Source organism: Leptonychotes weddellii, chromosome 5 (assembly GCF_054177405.1).
Source record: "Leptonychotes weddellii isolate Sample4059 chromosome 5, ASM5417740v2, whole genome shotgun sequence".
NCBI classification, from domain to species: Eukaryota; Metazoa; Chordata; class Mammalia; order Carnivora; family Phocidae; genus Leptonychotes; species Leptonychotes weddellii.
In genome coordinates this window covers 154027131-154048262 of record NC_138373.1, presented here as the reverse complement: position 1 = coordinate 154048262, position 21132 = coordinate 154027131, and the positions used below count along the sequence as shown (strand labels likewise).

At 55.8% G+C, this 21132-nt stretch overlaps 1 protein-coding gene and 1 long non-coding RNA gene across 4 annotated transcripts in view; both read left to right on the top strand.

Moving 5' to 3' along the window:
* Window positions 1-14380, top strand: part of NFAM1 (NFAT activating protein with ITAM motif 1) — a 45180-nt gene extending 30800 nt beyond the window's left edge. The window contains exons 5-7 of one of the 3 annotated variants that reach the window (XM_081822556.1): window positions 2326-2412; window positions 10467-10626; window positions 13669-13886. In XM_081822556.1, coding sequence (XP_081678682.1) covers window positions 2326-2412; window positions 10467-10592 — 213 coding nt within the window. In that variant the 3' untranslated portion in view covers window positions 10593-10626; window positions 13669-13886. Of the gene's footprint in view, window positions 1-2325; window positions 2413-3795; window positions 9983-10466 lie in introns of those variants that run through there. The other 2 variants (XM_081822558.1, XM_081822557.1) reach the window with 2 other exon arrangements.
* A 1482-nt stretch (window positions 14381-15862) lies between these two features.
* LOC115940612 (uncharacterized) lies at window positions 15863-20646 on the top strand. The gene is made up of 4 exons (XR_014145946.1): window positions 15863-16075; window positions 16162-16353; window positions 16738-16914; window positions 20331-20646. It is a non-coding gene; the product is annotated as an uncharacterized LOC115940612 (long non-coding RNA).
* The last annotated feature ends 486 nt before the right edge of the window (window positions 20647-21132 follow it).

Sequence of the window (21132 nt, the reverse complement as noted above, 5' to 3'; positions counted from 1 at the left end):
CATTCAGAGGCCAGGGCAGTCTTCTCCCAACAAGCACACCCTGAGGGAGGCAGTTCCCATCACCACCAAGGAAGGCCAGGAAGGTCCGGTGCAGAGCCTCAGAGGGTGTCCCGTTGACAAGGCCGCCAGGCATGTCACAGCCCAGTGATGCGGGTCACCCCCTGAATGCAAATGCAGCCCAGCAGGTCAGGCCCTGTCAAAGGCTTCACTCCGCAGCTGCTAATGGGCCGCAGCCTCTGCAGCCTCCCCTGCCCTTAGCCCCACAGCTGCTCCCGCCCTCAGCATGGCCAGCCACCAGCGTGGGTCAGAGGCCCGTGGGGTCCCAGGGCCCGGTGCTCCTCACTAGCTCAGAGATCCCCTAGCCACTGCCCAGCCCAGTGGGAGCACACAGAGCTGGGGCAGGAGGCCCGAGTCTCAATCCTGGCTCCACCACCACGAGGCTGTGTGACCTGAGACATCTCTCAGCCTCTCTGGGCTAATGTGCGACAGGCAGCCCATGTGAGCCGGACATGAGGGAGAAGGGGGACCCCAGATCTGCTTCCCTGCCGAGGTGTCAGAGAAGGCCCTTTCTTCCCTTCACTCTGTGATCAGATGTGTCCAGTTTGGAGGGGCTGCCTTATACAGGTCTCCAGGTCCAGGTGGGCAGGGGGTGGGGGCGCAGGGCTGCTGAGCAATGGGATGTCTATTCTGCGTGCCCGGCTTGCTGGCACGCAGGGCAGGCGTGAAGACCTGATAGGCCAGAGCAGGCCCTGGACGTTGTCTTCTACTGAAGATGGGGCTTCTCCTTAGGGCAGTCCTGCTCCCTTCCCCACCCGGAGGGAGGTCAGAAGCCCCTCTCCCAAGACCCACCCTCTTTCTGACTCAGGGCCCCTTGAACTGATCCCCAGGGCTGCCGAGCTGTCTCTGTGTGTGATGCCCTTGAAGTGAGGGTCTCCCAAGCGCCAATGGTTTATTACACGGGTTTTCATGCACCGCTACCTCTCAGCGCCTCCCTCCTCCCCTCCCCACCCCCTCCCCTTGCCTCAGAGCACCACCTGTCTCTCCAGCCTGCTTCGGCAACCCCTGCTTGCCTGTTGCCAGGGAAACCACCTCCTTGGCAACCAGCCGGCATCCATATGACAAGTACACGCGGGAAGGGAAGGTTCCTGCCTCTTGCTTAGGCTGTTGGTGGCTCTGCTCTGACAACTCCAAAGAACGGCGTTTGCTCCTCGCACGGGACCCGGGTGCCCAACAGAGTCTGAAGGAGGGTCCAGACTGTGACTGCAGAGAGGGGAGGGAGGCATCAGGCTCCCCCTTGACGATCATTCAACTGATGATCATTCAGCAGTTATTAAACGCCCACTATTTACCAAGCCCTGAGCTGGGCCCTTCACATACAATATCTCATTTAATCATGCTTCGAAACTGCAAGAGAAATATGATTATTCCCATCTCACAGATGGGGAGATGGAGAGAGGTTCAGGGGCCGCCCTGGGCTGGCAGGTGTCAGAGCTGAGAGCTGAGCTTAGTCTTGTCTGATTTCAAAGCCTGGTTCTTTCTACCCTCCTGAGGCCTCTGATCAGGCTGCTCATAGCTGGGCCAAGAGTGAGCGTGGCCCCAAGACACGCAATCCGGTGGGCAAGGAGCTCATAGTTTGTATGGGGCCATTGTCTGAATGTGCCAAGCAAACTGTCAGTTTGGTGGCCCAGAGACAAACCAGGTACAGCTTGATGGGAGAGGTGTGTGACCCCAGTGGGTGCCTGAGTCATCTGCGGGCACAGGCCGGGGTGGGGCTGTCGAAGGAGTCCTAGAGGGGAGGATGGGTGGCCAGGACCCTCACAGGGGCAGGAGCTTTGGACCCGGGAGTGAGGACAGATGCCAAGAGGCCGTCCTACTGGAGCCATGGCCACAGTGTCATGGCTGGGGACGCGGCAGCCAGGTTCCTGAGGGCCTAAGGACAATGGGACCGTGGGAGTGGGCCTGGGCTCTTCCTCATGCTGCCAGGTAGAAGGATGGAGAGGGCCCACCCAGGCTGAGCACAGGACTCTAGTAGAGCCTCGAGACGGTATGAGGCAGGCGACAGGGGGCGCAGAGGGGAGTCGCCTTGAACGAGCAGGGACAGGGCAAGGTGGCTCTGCGAGAGAGGAGGGCAGGTGCCAAGGTGTGGTGTGGTGCTGCGTGACGTGGCGGGGCGACGTGGCCGTCCCCTCACAGGCTGCGGCCCAGAGGGCTCCGACTGTTCCCTGGGCTCTCGCAGGCAGGGGTGATCAACAGGGAGGCCTGGCTGCTGGGACCCTGTCCCTGCCCCTCGGTCCACCTTCCTCTGACCCTCGCCCTCTCCCACAGGCCCTACAGCACAGAGACACTGAAATCTACTCCTGCATCCAGAACGAGGCCAGCAGCCTGCCAACCACCCAGAGCCTCCTCTCCCAGGTATGCGGGGCGGGGGGGGGGGGTGGGCGGCGGGCAGCATGCCTGGCTCCTCCTCTGACTCCATCCGCCCCTTCTCCTCGTCTGTAAAATGGGGGTAAATAGGACCACAGGAGTGAGCCATCTGCAGCTGAGTCCGAGCCCTCTCCCCTAGACAGGCGGCCCAGCGGTTAGGAGGACTGGAGAGTCTGAAACCCTGCTCTGTCCCTTCTTGGCTGTGCAACCCCAGCCAAGGGGCTCCCCTCCGAGCCTGAGTCCCCTCTGTAACTGCACTCCGCTCAGAGATTTGCCAGGAAGGTTAAATGTCCTGGGACCAGTAGGCGCTTCTGCAGGGTGAGCAGTGTCTACACCGGCCAACCAGACAGGGGTTGTTGTGAGGCTTCTAGCTGTCCCCAGGCTGACACTGGCTAGAGGTGGAAGCTAGAGTCTGGGCTGGCCCGGTCCGGCCTCTGTTCTCATCAAGATGGGGGCCAAGGCATATCACCTGATTGTGATTCCCTCTTGAACCTCAGTTTGCTCATCTGTTAAGGGGATGAGTGACACTTTCCTGCAAAACCATCTGCCCTGAATTCAAATGAGTTCCGGCTTAAGTAATGTCTGCACCAGAGCTTTGGGCACCATAAAGTGCAAGGGGTTAGCAAGCTGGTACAGGAGCCCACGGCTGGTGGGTGGGTCCACGGACACCTTGGAAGAGGCGTCAGGAAGTGAGGGGGCTGGTACTTGGCCTTCCCCAGCCCAGGGGACCCAGGATGACATTGTGGACTCTCCTCTTCTCAAAGCCCTTTCTATACTCAGCCCTGAACTTGGCCCTGACTGGAAACAGGGCTTCCCCATGCTGAGACCCCCAAGGATGTCTGGGCCGTCCTAGACAGTGTCCGCCCTGTGCCAAGTCCTGTGGGGCTGGCCAGGATGGCTGGATGTGGCCCTGCCCTCCAGGAGCCTCGGGTCTGCAAGAACAGGTGCTGACCCAACAAACAGAGGCATTTGCAGCCCCCTGTGAGGGCTGTGCTGCAGAGAGGCACCCGACTAGGGCTAGGGGAGGGGGCTCCCAGGGACACTGAGCCAAACCCTGCAGGGTGAGTAGGAGGTAGTTGGGGAGCAGATGGGGGTGGGGGAGCCCCCCAGACAGAGGGAAGAGCTTGTAGGGAGGCCCAAGGGGCAGGAGGGCAGGGAGCAAGGTGGGTGGAATAGAGGGAGAAGAGGTTGGCGGGGTGGCCTTGGGGACAAGGACAGGCCTCCCTGTCAAAGCCGTGCAGGGAGCTGTCTGTTGGCCTCTGACTAAAACTAAATTAGTGCAACTTTGTTCTCTTCCTATTGTTTTTCTCTTTCTTCCTTCCTTCTTTCATTCCTTCGTTCCTTCCTTCTTTCTTTTCTTTCTTTTCCCAGGAGAAACTGCACGGATTTACAGATGACAGCAAATTTAACATGGTCTATGAAAACCTCTAGGACGAGCTCCACTGGCCCATAGATCCAAGGCCCCACGGCAGCCCCTCCCTCCACAGGACTGGCCCCACACCAGGAGCGAGGCCCCCGGGGTGCCCCATCACCTTGCCCCCACATTCAAGGTGTTCCTGGCCTTGGGTCTGCCCCTTGCCCCCCATTCTGTGCCCTAGCCACACCCACTGAGCATCTTGCATCTGGCTTTTGCCCAGGCTCTTCCCTCAGCCTGCCAGCCCATCCTCCAGTCTCCATGGGCTCTCTCGGACACCACCCCTCCCCAAGCCCTCCTCACTCTCTCAAGATCCACAGGCTCTCTCGGCACCAGCCTGTACCACAGACTGTAAGACCAGCCACGAGCTCCTCAGGAGGTTCCCGGCAGTGAGTGAGCACAGAAAGGAACAATTACAAAAATGGCCCCTGCCCGGCTGGGTCGAAGGCACAAGGCAGCCATGCAAGGTGGAGCAGGGTGCTAGGAGGGGTAGGCAGGGGTTGTGGGCGAGACGGGAGCTGTGCAGAGGCTGGGCTGGGCTCGAGGATGAAGTTAGGGGCCAGGGAGGTGTCTGAGTGGAGGACATCAGGCTGGGGGCCTGGAAACTGGAGGGCAAGGGAGGAGACCTGGCATGTTTGGGGCGGGGAATGGGGAGACGCTGAGCTAACGGGCTGAACCTCCTGAAGCTCTCCATCCCCCAACAAGAACTCCAAGGTTGTTTCCCATCAGCCTGGCCATCTGCACTCATTGCTTTGTCACCTCTGCCACCGTCCTCCAGGCCTCAGCTGCTCCTCCATCACCCCACTGAGGCCCAGTCCCCCAGAGCCCCAGTCTGGCCTACCTGGACCCCACCCCCCTCCTCTCTTGATCGGCCTTGTGCACCTGGCCCAGGGCTTTGAGGACCCCTCCTCCCTCACACAGTCTAGCTGCAGGGCTTGGTGCCTGGGGCGCCTCCGACCGGTGGAAGGCTCCTTGGTGTTGCTGGAGCTCAGGCCCTAGGCAGACGGCGGCCCCTCGATGCTTGAACAGAGCCATTTCTGCGGCTTCAAGTGCTCATTTCTCCCTCTCAGCAGCCCTGCTGGAACCCATTTCACAGGCAGACGGGCTGAGGTGAGGGTGGGGAATCACCCAGGCTGTGGGGCTCTGCTCCTTCCCTCCCCTGCTCTCCCCCATCCCTGCTGCTTTCTACTATCTCATTTGTAAAATCCTTCCTCCCACCCCCAGGCTGCCCCAGAGGTCCTTGAGGGGCCCTTGCGCACAAAACATGTCCAGGGACAATGAGGGGCCCCGACTCTGGCCCTGAGCAGTACCAGGCCACCAGTTTGTGGGCATCCAGATAAAACATTTATGGGATCAGGGTGCCTGGGTGGCGTAGTCGGTTAAGCGGTTAAGCGTCTGACTCTTGGTTTCGGCTCAGGTCATGATCTCGGGGTCATGATCTCAGGGTTTTGATCTCAGGGTCGTGGGATCAAGCCCCCCATTGGGTTGTACGCTCAGCATGGAGTCTGCTAAAGTTTCTCTCTCCCTCTCCCTCTCTGCCCTTCTCCCATGCACTCGCTCTCTCTCTCAAATAAATAAATAAATCTTAAAAAAAAAAAAAACCTGTGGGCGCCTGGGTAGCTCAGCCAGCTAAGCGTCTGCCTTCGGCTCAGGTCATGATCCCAGGGTCCTGGGATCGAGTCCCACATCAGGCTCCCTGCTCGGCGGGAAGCCTGCTTCTCCCTCTGCCTCTGCCCCTCCTCCCTGCTCATGCTCTCTCTCTCTCTCTGAGATAAATAAAAATCTTAAAAAAAAAAAAAAACTTAAAAAAAAAAAACACCTGCATGGGATTACATCCCTCCTCGTGCTCTACAGTTCCCACCTCACTGGGAACAAAATCCTAGCTCCTCCCCATGGCCTGTGAGGCCCTTCAGAACCAACCTGTCCCCCTTCTGTACCCACAGCCATTGCCAACATAGTGGCTAAGTCTGGTTGGGGGCAAGACTGGGAGGGTGCTGAGGTCTCCAAGGAGCAGGCAGAGAGGCAGGGAGGAGGAGGAGGGTCAAGGTGGAAGGGTGGGGTAAGAATATCCTGGGACTCCCAGTGTGGAGCAAGGAAGACAGCACCTGTCCCTTCACCTGCAGGACTGAGAGCCCGATGGGCTGGTGCAGGGGCAAGGGGTGGCAGATTCCTGCAGGGGGTGCAGGTGGTAGTAAGGGAGGAGGAGGGGACAGAGAGGGCTTCCCATTGAACTCCTTGAGGGCAGGCTAGTGTGGACTCTGGACTCTGAACGGGCAGAGGAGGGAAGAACTGTACTTGGGAGCCCCTTGGGGCTGGGTGGCTGCTGGCCTCTCTTGAACCCCAGCTCCACCTCCCAGCAGCCATGACCTCCTGAGCCTCGGCTGCAGTGACAAGACCACTCAGTGTGGCTCAGAGAGGACAGATGGGGAACTCTGCTCCTACAGAGGCTCAGAGGGTGTGCATTTTCCTCTCCACTCATCCTCCAGGAAAAACAGGCCATCGCAGAATAGTGTGGTGGGGGGTCCGCTAAACAAGGAGCAGGTGTCCCTCCGGGGATGGGGTCCCAGGCTCTGTCACCCCCACAGGGAGGGGGATCTGAGGGGGAACAGGTCAGACCTGGGTGAGGGGAGCCTCAGACCCGAAGGGTGGATGGCAGCATCCTGAGGGTGGATCCCGGGCCTAGGGTGGGCAGAAGCCCCCGCCCTTTGCCCCCCTACCCCTGAGGGCCAGGCGCCGGGCACCGCTTCTTCCCACCCAGACCCTGCCCCAAGGCACCCCTTCAGAGGGGCAGTCGGGCCTGTCAGGGTCTCAATCTGGCCTGCCTGGCTCAGATAGGGATTTCCTACCGGCTCTCAGCAGAGCCTGCCTGCCCTCCCAGGTCACCCCCTGCAGAGCCTCGGGCGTCTGAAACGGTTCAGCTACTCCTGACACCCTCCACCTCCGAAGGCCTCTCTGGGGCAGCCACTCAGCAATGGCCCGCGCTGCCCCTTCCCTCCGGCTTCAGCCTCCAGCCCCGCCCCCGCTCTGCCCCTGCTCCTCTCGGTGCTTGCTTGAGAAAAATCATCCCTGGAAACCAAACCCAGGAACACAAAATAGGTGTGGGAAGCGGCGGCCCCTCCTCAGCAACAATTTCCAGAGGATTCTGCGAAGCAGAGTTTCCATGGGAACACGTGCGGTTCCACACAGAACCTCGGTGGGGCTGGGGTTCCCCGTCACAGCGAGTACTGCGGGACCATGGCCTGGGGGCCACGGCCCAGCACAGCCACTGCGTTTTGGCCACCAGCCCTCACGAGCCTGAAATCAAGCTACGGGCAAATCTGCCTTTTTTTTTTTTTTTTTTTAAGCATTCTAATTTAAAGGCGCACTCACTCTAAGAATGCCTCTGGGATTTCCAGGATGGATTTTTATGTAGCTCAATCGTTTCCTTGGCAGACCGCTCACCCAGGAGAGGTGGGCCGTGGCCCCAGCCCAACCAGGCTGACAAGGCCAGGGGACATCACTTACCCACCTGAGGGGCGTCCTCACACCCAGATTCAGACTCCACGAGTCGGGGGCACCAGCAGGAGGCGCTGGGCCCCCTTCCTTGCTAGGCTCCTTCCTTGACCCGCGGTCCTAATTTCGGCCTGTGAGCCTTGACCACCAGCCGGTCAGGCCCTTACTCTCTGCTCTCGGCATTTTGTGTGTGTTTATCTAAGCGGGCTACACAGACGGTAAAATTCCCTCTGATGCTCCTGCCAGTCGCAGTCTCCATCCCAGGCCCCTCCCGGGGCGACCCCTGGGTCATCGGGGTGTGTTTTTTTTTTTTTCAGGCTGTTTTCATTGCATCCACATACATATATGCATATATCTGAACATAGACAATTTATAGGGCTTGTGCGGGGTTCTGAAAGCTTAAATGGGATCATTCTGTAGGTGTTGTTTGTGCTTGCTTTGTTCATGCAGCCCCACGTGGTGGGGATCTGCCTGTGACAGCGCACAGAAGCTGCCAGACTCCTTAATTACAGCAAAGGATTTCACAGTACCCATGGATCCTAATTTAACCAGGGCCCTATAAATGGCCTTTTCGGTTGTTTACAATTTCCAGCCTCACAGAAGGTGCTGTAGGGAATATCCTTGGACATAATTTGCAGAACTTTCTCCGTGGGAAATGACGAAAAGGACTCGCTGGGGCCCAGGGTGTGGACATTTACTATTTTAGCAGACACTGCCAAGTAGTCACGCACAGAGTGTGTACTGTTTCCGTTCTTCAAGGCTTCTATCTGCACTCTCTCATTTAATCCTGAAAAACACCCTGCAAAGTGTTGGTGGGGGGCTTGTCTCCCCAACTTACCAAAGCAGAAACTATGATTGAGAGAGAGGGGCTGAAGGTCATATAGCCCAGAAAGGGCAGCACTGGGCTGCTTTCACCGTGTGTGGTCTTTCGGACTCCGTGGGTCAGATGAAGCGGGGAGGGGTTTGCACAAAGTGTCTTAGATAGACTCAGTGCCCCCAGGGCTGGGGAAGTCCTTGAAGGGACAAATTTCTGCCAAAGATACACTGTTAGCCTTACATTGCTCAGAATTGTAGGGGGTGGGGCGGGGGTCGTTCTTCCCCACAGTCAGTCTATCTTTGGCGGGGAAACGAAGGCAGGTCTGTAGAGGTTGGTGGAGCTGGGCCCACCCAGCAGACAGCACACACTGTGGGGCCTGGCTTCAGGCAGCCTAGACATTTGGATCCCTAGCCTCCCCTGGAAATTTCCGGACACAACACGCCTAGAGGTGTGAGCCGCCTCTTGGAAACTTTCTAATCTGGGATAATGCTGCTGTAATTGGCAATGTTTTGCATTTACAACCCTCTCGTTACCTGAAAACCTCCTTCCAATGGCTGTATCTGGAGAGGATTTAAGTTTACCACTCTGTGGACCTTGAGGGCCTGAGGAGCACAGGTTTTTTCTCTGTGCCCCTTCGCCCACCCCATTCTGATTCCCTGGTGAGTGCCACAGGCAGGCCTGGGTGGCCCAGGCTGGCTGAGCTCATGGCCTCGGTTCAGGGCACAGCTCCCTACAGGAGCCCCAGGCTGATCAGGGGACAGCTGTTCTCCCCAATTCCCCCTCCTTCCTGGGTCCAGCCCACCCATCTAGTCTCCCTTCAACCCCTTCTCCTTCTGTCACTTCCCAGTCTCTGCCACCAAACTGATCTTTCAATAGCACAGAGCTGACCATGCCTCTCCCCTCTCAAAACCCTGTAGTCCCTCACATTTATTCATTTCAACAAAGGGGCCAAGATAATGCAATAGGGGCAAAAACAGGCTTTTTAGTGCTGGGAGATATGGACATTCCCATGCGAAAGGATGAAGCTGGACCCCTACCTCACACCCTGTGCAAAACCTCACAGTGGCTTCCGCTGTCCACAGGGTGGAACCTTGACTCCTCAGCCCTGTACTTAGGGGTCTTACAACCCTTTCATTGTTTTAACACTCGTCCAGCTCCAACTTTGTGCCAGTGCCTGTGCTGAGACTGGGATAAGAGACAGATGCTTCTGTCCTCATGGAGTCCATCAGCCTTGTTTCTGACCAGCTCCCACTGGCCCAGGCACCCCAAGCCCCGTCCATGCTCCCACCCACAGCTGCAGTTCACCGAGATGCCAAGCTCACCACCTCTGAACTTGTGCTCCTCCCATTTTCTCTGTCCCAAGGCCCTTCACCCCATTCCTTGCCTGAGGAATTCCTGCTCAAATGCCACTTCCTCTATGAGGCCTTCCTTCAACCCTCCTCCCCCACCAAGCAGTTCATCCATTTCTCACTGCTCCGACCTCCTTGAGTTGAATCGGTTCACACACAGCCATCTCCCCCAGCAGACTCCGAACTTCCTGAGCATGTGAAGATGCTGTGTGTTTCTCCTTGTGCTTGACTCATACGAGGGGCTCAAGAGCCATTTGTTTAAAGAATAAGTGAACTTGGGGCACCTGGGTGGCTCAGTTGTTAAGCGTCTGCCTTCGGCTCAGGTTATGATCCCAGGGTTCTGGGATCGAGCCCCGCACTGGGCTCCCTGCTCCACGGGAAGCCTGCTTCTCCCTCTCCTACTCCCCCTGCTTGTGTTCCCTCTCTCGCTGTGTCTCTCTCTGTCAAATAAATAAGTAAAATCTTAAAAAAAAGAATAAGTGAACTTTTTCCTTTGCTGGCGATTTAGTGCCCGTTCTTACTGAAAGAGGAAGAATGATTTTATTTTCCAGTTTCCAGAAAGTGATCTCTAGCACGTGATCCATTTTATATAGGTGAAAATTGAAACAGATATGGTGCTCCATCCGTACCAGGAGAGGTGAGGCCATGAACGTGCAGGGTCTGGAAGTCCGGCACCGGCGAGGCAGACGGGAGGGGGCAGGCTCCATGTGGAGTGGTTGGAGGCCCAGGCACACGAGAAAGAGAAAGGCGAGAGCTGAGAGCGAGAGCAAGCAGCGGCCTCTGGCTTCACCTCCCGGCTCCCAAAGCTGTCAGAGGCTCCGATCGATGACACGTGCCTGTGGAGCTTGCATCAGGGGCTGCGAGCCCTGTTAGGGTGGTTCTGCTAATTGATCCCAGAAGCCCTTGTCACTGCCAGGGGAAGCTTTAGCCGGCTCAGCAATGTTCTGACCACTGTCCCTCGCCTCACCAGATGGCCGTTCCTCCTGCCTCAGCTGCCTCTAGGCTAAGCCAGACAGCCCTGACCATGCAGGACCTGGGATCCTCCGAGCAGCCAGCAGCACTGATCCCGTGGCATGGTGCAGCGTGGGAGCACTGAAGAAGCCCCTTGTGGGTCCTTATCTTCTGGCCAGGTCAGAACCCCCCAGACAATGGCTAGATTGGTAGGGGAGACTCAGGGCTGCTCAGGCCTTAAAAACGCCCTCTTCTCTGACCTCTCTGGACTCAACCTCAAATGCCTCTCACCTGCCTCCATCAGCCTCATGGCCGACTGCCTCCTGTGGGCAGGAGCCCTCAATTGCTGTGTATTGGGAGTGAAGCCAGGAGAGCTGCCCCCTTGACCTGTTAGGAAAATTCTGGCCAGGGGCAAGTCCCAGGGGGCAGGGAAGGAGACTCTGGAACTGAGTGACCAGGTCCAGAAATAAAGATGCTAACTGTGCTGATACCAAGTGAGGCCTGAGTTCCCACACCTTGGCCCTCCTCAGCCTTGTGCGGTGGGTTATCCTGCCTCCCGGGATACAGTGAGGAAGCTGGGAGAGGCTGAGGAGAGAGACAATCCCAGGCTGGCCTGGTCCCATGGCTGGTGCTCCCACCCCACAGCTCAGTGCTGCAGGGCACCTCTGTCTTCTCCCTGGGTTCAAGCCTGGAGTGGGAGATTGCCGAGAACTTTAAGATGCTCCAAAAAAACCCGGCCCTGCCTTGGAGGAGGGGGAATGGCTGCTAATGGGTATGGGGTTTCTTTATGGGGTGATGAAAATGTTCTAGAATGGGATAATGGTAATGGTTCCACAACCTTGTGAATATGCTAAAAGCCACTGAATTGTATACGCTTTAAAATGGTGAATTTCATGATATGTGAATTCTATCTTAATAAGACGAAACAAAACCCAAAACTGCCCTGTTTAAACACTTTCTGTGTCCCCTGTTCATGACCTGCAGGACAGAGCACAGAGCACACATCATGCGCTTGTGCTCACACACGCGCGCACACACACACACACATGCACACACACTTCCCTGGGATGGTGCCCAAGTCCACCGCCCTCCAGCCCTCCAGCCCGGCCTGCCCTGCCCCCCGTCCTGCCCTTCCTCCCTCCCTCTTACACAAGAGTCCTCCCAGGCTCTGGCTCATGGAGTTCTCTCTGCCTACTGTGTGCTTACATGCTTACTACGTTCTCTTCTGGAGCTAGGCACTGTTTCCATTTTATAGATGAGGAAACAGAGTATCAGAGAGATGTAGCAACTTGCCCAAGTCCACACAGGGGGCAAGTGGTAAGGCTGAGATTCAGGCCCCAGAAGTGACTTCAGAGCCCGTGATCTGAACCTCTTTGCTCAGTTGCCTTCTGCCACAGGCTGAGCAGTGGGCCTCCCTGAGATGTCCACATGCTAATTCCTAGAACCCATGAATGCCGCCTTATATGGCAAAGACTCTGCGGATGTGATTAAGGATTTTAAAATGAGGAGATTATCCTGGTTTTTACAATCCGCAGGTGTTCTTATAAGAGGGATTATAGATGGAGGGCAGAAAGCAATATGAGGATGGAAGTAGAGAGATTTAAAGTTACTACCCTGTCAACTTTGGAGGAGGATGGAGGAAGGGGCCATGAGCCAAGGAATGCAGCTCTAGAGCTGGAAAGGGTGACGGGCAGATTACCCTCAAAGATCTGGAAGGAGCGTGGCCCTGCCAACCCCTTGGTTTCAGCCTGGTGAAACTGATTTTGCATTTCTGGCTTTCAGAACTGTTAGAGAATAAATGTGCACTGTTTTAAGCCACTGAGTTTGTGGTAACTGGGTTATAGCAGCCATAGAAAACTAATATGCTTTCCCTTCTAGAAAGGCCTATTCAGGGGCACCTGGGTGGCTCAGTCGTTGGGCGTCTGCCTTCGGCTCGGGTCGTGATCCCGGGTTCCTGGGATCGAGCCCTGCATGGGGCTCCCTGCTCTGCGGGAAGCCTGCTTCTCCCTCTCCCACTCCCCTTGCTTGTGTTCCTGCTCTTACTATCTCTTTCTCTGTCAAATAAATAAATAAATAAATAAAATCTTTAAAAAAAAAAGAAAGAAAGAAAGGCCTATTCAGCCTCCCAGGCCCCCTGGTCAGTGGCTCCTCCCTGCTCTGTGCTCCTTGTGGTTGCTCCTCACAGCTCCGACCCTGGAGGTTCTGTCGCTGCTCTGTGTTTACGCCAACCTTGGACCTCTTCTCTCACTCCCAGCACTGACATTGCCAGGCTGGTGTCATCTTCCAGTTGCCCAAGAGTAGGCACCGGCTCTGGGGCATGGCAGAGGAGGAAACTGAAGTTTCCAGAAGTACAGGAGTGGAGCACCAATGTAGGGAGAAATCCGGGCAGCAACCAGGAGGAGGTGTCCTAAAGGCAGCCAAAAGAATGGATCAGGACTCAGGGGACAGGTTGAGGCAGCAGACACATGGTAAGCAGAAACTGGGAAGGCTGTGGTGGCCATAGCTGCGGAGATAGTCAGGGAAGGTGTCCAAGAGGTGGCCAGTGCACCCATGGTCAAGGGCTCTTACGGAAAGGCCCTTTCCCTCATCTGCTGCTGCTGCCTCAGGGTACCAACCCCAGCACCCATCTAGGCCCATATGGAATTGGATCTTTCCTGATGGGCTTCATTTTAGGGAAAACCGACAGCAAATTCTAAACCAATAAGAGCAAATAAATGAGGGGTGATTACTGACGATAGAAGAGGGTACACCACGGGCTGCCTCCAAATAGCATCTCCTCCAGTACATTTTAAGTGCTTTATAGGTCATTAACTACTTGACAGAGAGAGCCTGACACTTAAAGCAAAGAATTCTGCGCCTCTGCCAGGGAAAATCAATCAGAAATGAAGATCGAGCATTGTCGATGTTAAGATGTACTGGGTGGGCAAACGGGATTCGATTTACACATAATTTTAAGGCCCTCTCCATTGTGTAAAGTGGGACACACTGGTATTTGAGGCCATCTGTAAATCCCAAACTTAACCCCCCCTGCCTTTTTGTTGTTGTTGTTATTGTTAATGAAATATTTCAAAGACACAGAAAAGTACAGAGATGAGCTTAACGTCTGAGTCCGCCACCTAACTCTGTCAAATAAAACATTACAGCTATGGTTGAAGTACCCACTTGTTAAAAATGTTACTTGCTTTTTCTTCCTGTCTTTTCAAATCCCTTCTGTCTTCCAGCCCCACCTCTTCAGGGAGACCGAGGCTGACCACCCATCCCTGCCCAAGACATCGCTCCTTCCTCTGAAATCGGAGTGTAATTACTGCCTCTTTAATTAACTTGGCGATTAATCACCACCCGCTTGTGAAACAGCTTTTATTGTCCTTGTCCATCTCATATGTGAGATGTGGATGGGGGTGGGGACCAGGCAGGCAGGAAGAGGGGGGACAGGCAGGCCGGGCTCTGCTGGAAAGAGAGGCTTGAGAAAGCCTCGTATCAGAGGATCAGCTCTCTCCTGACTCAGAAGCAGCAGCTGCCAGGTACCAGGAACTGAGGGGAGCTGAAGATAAGACCCCAGAAAGCAGTGGGCACTAGGAGGATAATCTGCTGTTGCTGTTCCCCTCTGACCAGAATGTTCTTTCTTCATTGAGCCTTGTTGCAGGCTGAATTGTGTCCCCCAAAACGAGATGTTGAAATTCTAACCTGTGAATGTAACCTGATTTGGAAATAGGGCCTTTGCGGATGTAATGAAGTTGAGATGAGGTCATACTGGACTAGCGTGGGCCCTAATCCAATGACTGGTGTCCTTATAAGGGGGCCTGTGAAGACGGAGACACAGGGAGAACTCCCTGTGCCTCCAAGCCAGCTCCTCTGCATGCCTGAACCTGGCCATCCAGGATCTTAGGTAGCATTTCTCTGGTCAGTTAATGCTCTCACCCAACTCCAGGAGCAGCTCCTACACCCTCTTTTTATCAGAGGAAACCTTCTCCTCTATCCCATCTCAGAGACTGCCCTTCAATCAAAAGGACCAGCCTGGGGGGGGGGCACCTGGGTGGCTCAGTCAGTTAAATGCCTGACTCTTGATCTCAGCTCAGGTCTTGATCTCAGGGTCATGAGTTCAAGCCCCACAGTTGGGCTCCATGCTGGGCATGGAGCCTACTTTAAAAAAAAAAAAAAAAAAGGACCAGTTTGGGATGGAGTGGGGTTTCCCAAGGACTCCCCTCCCCCTAGAATAGCATGCCTGCTCAAGTTAGTTTCCCTGTGGCTCCCCCCAGAAAAATCCTCCCACATGCCCCCAAACCCTCAGAGATGGGTAAGATAGCCTGGTTTGACCAGAGTGCTTTTAACGTCCCCTGTGATTTGTGGGGGAAGGGGTGCCAGGAAAGGAGAGGACCCAGAATTTAACATGGAGGCTAGAGATGTCTCATTCACACTGCCAAGCACAGTGCTACTACAGCATATTCACTGAAATAACCTTCCAAACCACTTTCTCCTCTGATCAATCTAATCTTTTGACAGATGGTAAACTGAGGCCCTGACACTCCGCAGTGCATCGCTGTGTAGAGATCTGAGGTCCAGTGATGTAAGCATGTCCCAGTATCAGCTCAGCCATCACTCCCCAGGTGACAGCATTTCTCTACACGTCAGTCTCCCCATTCTTTTTTTTTTTTTTAAGATTTTATTTATTTATTTGAGAGAGAGAATGAGATAGAGAGAGCGTGAGAGGGAGGAGGGTCAGAGGGAGAAGCAGACTCCCTGCCGAGCAGGGAGCCCGATGCGGAACTCGATCCCGGGACTCCAGGATCATGACCTGAGCCGAAGGCAGTCGCTTAACCAACTGAGCCACCCAGGCGCCCCAGTCTCCCCATTCTTGAAAGGGAATAATAATACCATTTTCTAGGGATGTTACCAGCCTTAAAGATAGCTCCAAAAACCTTTATGCGCATTTCCCATTAATTCAATCAACAACATTTTGAGCACATCCTGTGTTCCAGGCCCTGGGGGATACACGGGTGAGCACCACAAACCCAGTTTCCCGACCTCAGGGTGCTACCTATTTGGTCGCCAAGGGCAAAGAATTGCAGTTATACTCGGGTGGTTGTTTTGATGGGGTGCACGGAAGCAGCGATGAAAAGGCTGCGGATCTCAGGAGGGCCCAAAAGAGCAGCGGCGGCCCCAGGAAAGAAAAGGCAAAGAATGAAACCCGCAACCCCCACCCCACTGCCTGAGCCGCTTCTTCATCTCAGCCAATCAGGCCTCAGCGTCGCCGGCCGGCCGACCAATCAGAGCTGGTACAGGAGCGCTTGTAGCAGGGCCCCGGCTTCCCGCGGGAGGGCTGCTGGAGCCCGCGCGCCGCGCCGCGCCGCGCCCCGCCCCACCCCGCCCCGCCCCGCCCAGTCCCCGCCCCCTTCACCCAGGCCCCGCCCCGCCGCGGCCAGCAGCGCCTGCCTGGAGCGCCCTGGCCAGCGGCCGGCGGCTGGGGCCGAGTATTGTCTCAAAGGCCGAAAAGAGAGGAAAGCGGGGAGATTGGGGGACAGCCACGTGACCGGGAGAGGATTTATAATATTTTCTTTCGCTGTCGACAATATTGCAAAATGTATGAAAGGGACCGCACCGCCAGGACAGGAGCGTGAGGGCGCGGGCAAGGTAAGCAACCCCCGGCCGGCTTCGTGGGGCGCGGGGGCACCGGGAGAAATCGCGGCACCATCCCGCTCACTAAGCGGCTGTCGCAGGGTCTGCGTCCTGGGTCGCGCTCTGAGCCTCGTGAGCCTTGAGCGGTGTAGACGCGGTCCGGGAGCTGGGGCATCTCGGAGGCGACGTGGACGCGCGGCCCCTGAGCCGAGGAGTCTTCAGTGACCCGGGGGCTGCCGTGGCGGTGTAGACGGGCGCAGTCGGTCCGGCTGAGGCGCCTGCGAAATCCCGAGGTAGTCAAGGCAGTCCGCGTAACTCGCGGCAGTGAGACCGTGGAGACGCGGACTCTGACCGAGGCACCCTGCAGCGCCGCGTGGGGCAGGGGGAGCGCCGCAGGGCCGCCGGGCGGTGTAGACGCGCGCGGGGGGCGGCCGCGGAAAGTTTGCTGGAGTGCGCGGGGCGGGCGCGCCGGGGGCCGGGCGCAGACCGAGGCGCGGCGCCAGGCCCGGGGCGCGCGGCCGGAGAGTGTCCGCAGCTCGCCGCCCGCCGGCGCCGTGCGGGACCCCCGCGCCCCAGCCCCAGCTGCCGCCTCGGGGTGGGGAAGGGGGGCGGGGGGGAGGGAGTAGCTGAACCGAGCGCGGGAGGGAAACGAGAGGAGATTGACTTCGCCCTTTCAGACAGGTTCCCAAAGCGCCCGCGCTGTGCCCGCTGGAGCCCGGGGTCTCTCCAGTTCACCTGGGAGGAATCTGAGGGGCAGAGGCCAGCTTACCGACACGACACACGCTGAGGGGACTCAAACCCGGTCTGGTCCGAGCTCGGAGCCGAGCTCCTTCTCTCCTGTCACTTCCGCCTCAGTGAGGAGAAAGGCGTGGTAGTGGGGGGGGGTGCAGATGGGACTTGGGGGTGGGGTTGGGACTCCTGGATCTGCCTCCCTCTGTGGCTTTGGGGGACCCTTCAGCACCAGGTGAGGGAATGAATGGAGGAGGGAAGGCAGTGGTGGGGAGGAAGCCTATTGGGCAGGTGATGCTAGTCCCCGCCTACCTGATCCCCAGGGGTGCTGTGCCTGGGGCAGATCAAGTGGGAGGGAGTACCTGTGTGACAGTCTCCTGTAGAAGAAGGAAGACCCCCAAACCCAGTTTCTGCCACAGGGGGAAGGCTTAAGGGAGCCCAGAGGAGGGAAGAGATAGCTGCACATCCAGGGAGGCTCTTGGAGTGGCCCAGCCCCATCACTGCTGGCTGTGACTTTTGCCCCCATTCTTACTCCTACACCCTCCTGGGCTCTCTGATTACTGCACCACAGGTCCTTTGCACATGTGTATTTTTTTGATCAAAAAGTAGTCATCAAACATCCCAGGCACAAGCAACTCAGTGGTGAACAAGGCAGACCTAGTCTGGGACTTCCACACCAGTGCAGGGACACAGATGATGAATAATAGTCCAGAAGGGAATGGGGCATGGGAATGGGAAGCAAGCTTGGGTGAGGAAAGGCTTCGTGGGGCTTCGTGGGGCGCAGGGGCACCGGGAGAAATCGCGGCACCATCCCGCTCACTAAGCGGCTGTCGCAGGGTCTGCGACACTCGACTCACTGTCAGAGGGATTCATGGCTCCTCAAACTTTGGGCCCCAATCACCTCCTCCAGGAAGCCTTCCCTGACCTCACTGACCTGACACTTCCCCTGTTGACAGGCTATCATAGTCTGGGGACCATTCCTTCCATGGACATTTTTGTGTCATTATTGGGTTAATGTTTGTTTCCCTCCATCAAATGCGTCATGAAGGCAGGACCCGAATCTCTTTTGGGTAGACAGTAGACAAATCGAATAAAGGATGGGTAGAATTTCCCCAGAAAAACACAAACTGCTCAGCCAGGTCGGGCATTCAGATGGCAGAAACTTTTCTCTCTCCTTCCCTGGACTGAGTCCTGGGCTCCACACCCCATTTGTAGTTCACTGAAATAAAGTAAAAGAAACCAGCAGGCCTAGTGAGGAAGAGAGCAAGGAGAGGCCTGGCACAGATGGCCCACTGAAGCTCCAAGGCTGTTCCAGTGGAAGGGAAGGGACCTGCAGAGGGGGAGGCCTGAGGACAGGTGCCTGTCCTGTTCTCTGGGCTCAGACCAACCTAGTCCCCAGTCCAACCTCTGTCCCAGCTCTGGGAGGCTTGGTTTCCTTCAAATGCTACTCTGGAGAAGGTGGTGGCCAGCAGGGTCCCCAGGATGGCCAGGGCACAGGGCCATAGTAACTGCATGGCCTCCCCCGCTCCTCCCCCAATCTGGAGGGGACGGGACCCTGGGCCGCACCTGTCTGACCCAGAGTCAGGCCTCTGGGCCACAGATAGCTGCCCGGGTTCCCCACCGTTCACTGAAACTCCTGGCTGGAAAGTAGGACTCAGGCTTCCAAGGATCGACTCTTCTTATTTTTCGTAGTTTCCACACTTAGTGGATTTCTCCCTCCCCTGGCTCTGTCAGACCTGTGTGCCTGGCACCTTTCCTGTGGCAGATTATGCTCTCACAGATGCCCAACAAAGCTTTTAGCCGCCCCCCCCTCCACTTCAGGGAGTTGCCTCCATGCACGGCTAGAGAGAATGTCTGCATGCTTTATTCAGGCTCTGGCAGGGACCGAAGAAAAGCGGCCTCCCCACCCACCCAGCCAGCCAGCCCTCCGGACTGGAATTGCTTTAAAAAATTAATTTGCAATGATTTACGTCCTTCTGTTCTGTGGGGATCACCAGCATTTTAAATATGTATTTAAATCAGATTCACTGCTCCCAGTTAAACCTTAACCGCCTCCCCCCCTCCCCCTCCCCCACCTAGCAGAAAGAGCACTGTATTTGGAGTTGGTGAAACTCAGAGGTTCAGGCCGAGTTCTGCTAATGACAAGCTGTGTGACCTTGGGCAAATTACTTAACCTCTCTGCGCCTCCATTGGCTCCTCTGGTAACTGAGGTTAATGATAATCCTTCCCTCACAGGGTGTTGTGAGGATTAAATTAGATAACGTTCAGGGAAGAGCTGTGCAATGCCAGGCCTGTGTTTTCTGTTCCCCGGTACAGGCTGTCCCGCTAATTAGCCTGGTGACCTTGGGCGGGCCACTCAGCCACTCCTGGCCCTCAATTTCCCCATCTGAAAAGCATAGAGGTTGTTCTAGGAGATGAGGCCACAGAGCCCCCCCTCCCCCGCTCCATCCCTGAGCCCCCACTCACCTCCTCCAGCCCTCTGCCAGACACCCTCCCCTTGGCCACCCTCTTTTTCATTATCCAAGCGCTCGGTTCTAATTGGAGATGGCCCCCCTCCCGGCTGCTTCTCCTCCTGGCTCCCTACGAAGCTGAAGCCGCAGGGTTTGGGCCCCAGGGGCCTGCAGTTCTTGGCTCATTTTCAGGAGCAATTAGCCGTGATGTCACAGGCCTCGGTGGTGGCCTCAGTGGGCGTGTGTGCCTGGAAGCCTGAACGCCACTCTGTCTGTGGCCTGTGGGACTCCCCCAGGCCAGGGGGTCCCCATTGCTAGCTGTAGAGAGGCAGCTTCCCCGGCAAAGCCATTTCTGTACTTTATGACTCCTTGAAGCCCCAAGCCTCAGTGTAAATTAGTTCTACCCTGTGCTTTTGTTGGTACTGTCTGTTCCTTGGAAGCGAGGGGCTTTGTCAGGAAGAACAAAGCTGTTTGGTGTTTTTCTGATTTGGGGGAAGCGTGCTCCTGGGGGAGGGCTCATCGCTTCTCGGTGTCAGTCTGGAGTCCTCGATTCTCAGACTCACTGGTTTTGTTTTGGGTTTTTAAGCCCTATGGCTTAAGAGTCACATATGTTTGTGTGAGTGTTGGCTAGGGGATCTCTTTCCTCCCTTTTGGCTTATACAGTGTATTCTGTGGAAGCTAATTCCAGGGACTGAACTTTTCAAATCACTGCTTCAACAGCTTTTAAAAATCTGGACCTAGTTACTCCTGTCATCCATGTGTAAAGATTTAGAAAAAAATTCCCAACCCCGAGGGTGGGCAGCCTTGAGGATGTAGGGCTCCTGGCAGCATGCCCTCGCTGTAAACCTGAGGTCAAAGCTGAAACGTCGGGTGCCTCTTGGGATGGGAGGTGGGGGGGGGAGCTCAGTGCCAGACATCTGGATATTTAGAAAACATCTGGGTGGCTGGATTTTTCAGGTTTCTGCCTGACATTAAATATCACAAACACTGAGCCTGCCTCCCGTCTCCCCACCTCCCAAACACACCCAGCCCCTTCCCCCCCTCTCCCTTTCCTGACGGGTAAGAAACATCCATTCTTTCCAATTCCCCAGCGTTTCCCCCCTACCGGAAATCTGATGGGCTTATGACATCATGGCTGGCTGCTGAGCGATGAAGTAGATGCCACAAAGAAATCCGACATATCAGATGGATTCTGAAATCAGTTTCCCTCTGGCTGTAGTAACAGGCGTGAAGTCAGGAGAATGTGAGCTTTGTTTAAAAAAAAACAAAAAATAAAACTAAGCCTTGTCCTGTATCAAAGACAGTTTTTTTTTTAAGCGAACAGATCTTTTGGATATCATCCTATTTTAATAGAAATGCTGGTTTTTGTGAAATGAAAGCGTCTAATAAATCAGACCTGATGCTGCATGTTCGCTTTCGGTTGAGTTTTTGTGGGTCCTTATTCACTAATAAAAGAGGAACTGGGAATGGTTTATCTCCCTTCATTATTCAAATGGGGTAGTTTTTTTGTTTGTTTGGGTGTTTTTTTGTTTTGTTTTGTTTTTTTGGTTTTGAGGCCAATAAAATTCATGGGGTAAATTGCTGGTTTATGTTTTTCCAGGAATCCATTTTTATAGAGTGACCTTGGACCTGACCTGGTCTGCAAACACTGTATTTCCCTCTGCTGGTTTTTCTGGCTGGGAAACTGTAAAGAGGATGCAGTTAAGCCTGCTTTTCAGTGTCCCTTCGGCAGGGCAGAGCCAGGAACAGGGAGCCAGGGCGGTTTTGGGGATGAAAAACCTCTTTGAAAGGACAAAGTCAAGAGGGGAGCAGACAGTTAAGGGGCAGCGTGGGAGTCAGGGGATCCACTGTCTTCCCTGCCCCGCCACGCCTCAGAGCTCAGAAATAGCTCCA